We start from the raw sequence: 3,524 nt of genomic DNA, 5'->3' as shown, positions 1-3,524 counted from the left end.
CACTCGGGTCTGTGAGTGGGTTGGGGGGCAGGTTGTGGTGGCCACGAGGCCAGAGGCCGGGGATGCAGGCGAGGGTGCTCGTGAGCTCAGAGGCTGGCGAGGTCAGCGGGCGGCGGAGAGGCCTGGCGCAGGCTGAGCGGCACAAGGGGATGGACGTGGTCCTACAGGTCAGGGGCGGCCCAGGACGCAGCCCGTAGCGAGCGCTAGGCACCCTGCCCGATCATGTTCCTGTAGTCAGGGACAATCGTCCGCTTCAGCTCCACCACCGACGAGAAGATCCACTTCACCTGAGGGGCAGCGGGGGTGAGCGCTGGCGGGAAACCACCCGGGGCGCCCCCCAGGGCCTGTCACCATTCCCCGGGCCGACGGCCAGCGAGGGGTTCCGGGGGGACAGGAGGCCATGATAGGGACAGTGTGGGAGAATGAGGGACAGTGGGGGACTGGGAGGGACAGTGAGGGACAGTGAGGGGACAGTGAGGGACAGTGAGGGCCCGTGAGGGACAGTGAGGGACAGTGAGGAACCGTGAGGAACAGTGAGGGGACAGTGAGGGACAGTGAGGGCCCATTAGGGACAGTGAGGGACAGTGAGGGAACAGTGAGGAACAGTGAGGGCCCGCGAGGGACAGTGAGGGACAGTGAGGGACAATGAGGGACAGTGAGGGACTGTGAGGAACAGTGAGGGACAGTGAGGGACAGTGAGGGACTGTGAGGAACAGTGAGGGACTGTGAGGGACCGTGAGGGACAGTGAGGGACAGTGAGGGACAGTGAGGGACACTGAGGGGACAGTGAGGGACAGTGAGGGACTGTGAGGGACTGTGAGGGACCATGAGTGGCAGTGAGGGACAGGGAGGGACCGTGAGTGGCAGTGAGGCACAGTGAGGGACCATGAGGGACAGTGAGGGACTGTGAGGGACAGTGAGGGGACGGTGAGGGACCGTGAGGGACCGTGAGGGACAGTGAGGGACAGTGAGGGACCGTGAGGGACAGTGAGGGACAGTGAGGGGACAGTGAGGGACAGTGAGAGACCATGAGGGACAGTGAGGGACTGTGAGGGACAGTGAAGGACAGTGAGGGACAGTGAGGGACAGTGAAGGATATTGAGGGGACAGCGAGGGACAGTAGAGACCATGAGGGACAGTGAGGGGAAAGTGAGGGACAGTGAGGGACCGTGAGGGGAAAGTGAGGGACAGTGAGGGACCGTGAGGGACCGTGAGGGACAGTGAGGGACTGTGAGGGACAGTGAGGGGACAGTGAGGACAGTGAGGGACAGTGAAGGATATTGAGGGGACAGCGAGGGACAGTAGAGACCATGAGGGACAGTGAGGGGAAAGTGAGGGAACAGTGAGAGTCCGTGAGTGACCGTGAGGGACCGTGAGGGACAGTGAGGGACAGTGAGGGACAGTGAGGGACTGTGAGGGACAGTGAGGGGACAGTGAGGGACAGTGAGGGGACAGTGAGGGACAGTGAGGGGACGGTGAGGGACCGTGAGGGACCGTGAGGGACAGTGAGGGGACAGTGAGCGACAGTGAGGGCCCGTGAGGGCCCGTGAGGGACAGTGAGGGACCGTGAGGGACCGTGAGGGACAGTGAGGGACAGTGAGGGGACAGTGCGGGACAGTGAGAGTCCATGAGGGACCGTGAGGGACAGTGAGGGTATAGTGAGGGACCCTGAGGGACAGTGAGGGACTGTGAGGGACAGTGAGGGGACAGTGAGGGACCGTGAGGGACCGTGAGGGACAGTGAGGGGACAGTGAGCGACAGTGAGGGACAGTGAGGGGACAGTGAGCGACAGTGAGGGACCGTGAGGGACAGTGAGGGGACAGTGAGGGACAGTGAGGGACAGTGAGGGGACAGTGAGCGACAGTGAGGGACCGTGAGGGACAGTGAGGGGACAGTGCGGGACAGTGAGAGTCCGTGAGGGACCGTGAGGGACAGTGAGGGGATAGTGAGGGGCCCTGAGGGACAGTGAAGGACTGTGAGGGACAGTGAGGGACTGTGAGGGACAGTGAGGGACTGTGAGGGACAGTGAGTGACCGTGAGGGAAGGTGAGGGGACAGTGAGGGGCCGTGGGGGATAGTGAGGGGATAGTGAGGGACAGTGAGGGGATAGTGAGGGGCCCTGAGGGACAGTGAAGGACTGTGAGAGACAGTGAGGGACTGTGAGGGACAGTGAGGGACTGTGAGGGACAGTGAGTGACAGTGAGGGAAGGTGAGGGGACAGTGAGGGGCCGTGGGGGATAGTGAGGGGATAGTGAGGGACAGTGAGGGACGGTGAGGGACAGTGAGGGACAGTGAGGGGCCCTGAGGGACAGTGAGGGACAGTGAGGGGCCCTGAGGGACAGTGAGGGACAGTGAGGGGCCCTGAGGGACAGTGAGGGACAGTGAGGGGCCCTGAGGGACAGTGAGGGACAGTGAGGGGCCCTGAGGGACAGTGAGGGACAGTGAGGGGCCCTGAGGGACAGTGAGGGACAGTGAGGGGCCCTGAGGGACAGTGAGGGACAGTGAGGGGCCCTGAGGGACAGTGAGGGACAGTGAGGGGCCCTGAGGGACAGTGAGGGACAGTGAGGGGCCCTGAGGGACAGTGAGGGACAGTGAGGGGCCCTGAGGGACAGTGAGGGACAGTGAGGGGCCCTGAGGGACAGTGAGGGACAGTGAGGGGCCCTGAGGGACAGTGAGGGACAGTGAGGGGCCCTGAGGGACAGTGAGGGACAGTGAGGGGCCCTGAGGGACAGTGAGGGACAGTGAGGGGCCCTGAGGGACAGTGAGGGACAGTGAGGGGCCCTGAGGGACAGTGAGGGACAGTGAGGGGCCCTGAGGGACAGTGAGGGACAGTGAGGGGCCCTGAGGGACAGTGAGGGACAGTGAGGGGCCCTGAGGGACAGTGAGGGACAGTGAGGGGCCCTGAGGGACAGTGAGGGACAGTGAGGGGCCCTGAGGGACAGTGAGGGACAGTGAGGGGCCCTGAGGGACAGTGAGGGACAGTGAGGGGCCCTGAGGGACAGTGAGGGACAGTGAGGGGCCCTGAGGGACAGTGAGGGACAGTGAGGGGCCCTGAGGGACAGTGAGGGACAGTGAGGGGCCCTGAGGGACAGTGAGGGACAGTGAGGGGCCCTGAGGGACAGTGAGGGACAGTGAGGGGCCCTGAGGGACAGTGAGGGACAGTGAGGGGCCCTGAGGGACAGTGAGGGACAGTGAGGGGCCCTGAGGGACAGTGAGGGACAGTGAGGGGCCCTGAGGGACAGTGAGGGACAGTGAGGGGCCCTGAGGGACAGTGAGGGACAGTGAGGGGCCCTGAGGGACAGTGAGGGACAGTGAGGGGCCCTGAGGGACAGTGAGGGACAGTGAGGGGCCCTGAGGGACAGTGAGGGACAGTGAGGGGACAGGGAGGGACAGTGAGGGACAGTGAGAGTCCGTGAGTGACCGTGAGGGACCGTGAGGGACCGTGAGGGACCCTGAGGGACAGTGCAGGGTCTGTGAGGGGACAGCGAGGGCGCCGCGGGGCCGGCCCGCCCACCTTGAAGAGCG

At 64.3% G+C, this 3,524-nt stretch overlaps 1 gene segment (V, D, J or C); it reads right to left on the bottom strand.

The window, feature by feature from the left end:
* Positions 1-203: 203 nt before the first annotated feature.
* The window catches only part of LOC103072012 (Ig gamma-1 chain C region-like), a gene marked incomplete at its 5' end in the record, with an annotated part of 5,712 nt that continues 2,391 nt past the window's right edge, over positions 204-3,524 (bottom strand). The window contains 1 exon segment of the C gene segment in view: positions 204-287. Coding sequence covers positions 204-287 — 84 coding nt within the window.

This window comes from Lipotes vexillifer, unplaced genomic scaffold (assembly GCF_000442215.2).
Source record: "Lipotes vexillifer unplaced genomic scaffold, Lipotes_vexillifer_v1.1 scaffold3102, whole genome shotgun sequence".
NCBI classification, from domain to species: domain Eukaryota; kingdom Metazoa; phylum Chordata; class Mammalia; order Artiodactyla; family Lipotidae; genus Lipotes; species Lipotes vexillifer.
Note: the sequence above shows the minus strand (reverse complement) of the source record. Positions and strands in the feature narration are given on the sequence as shown.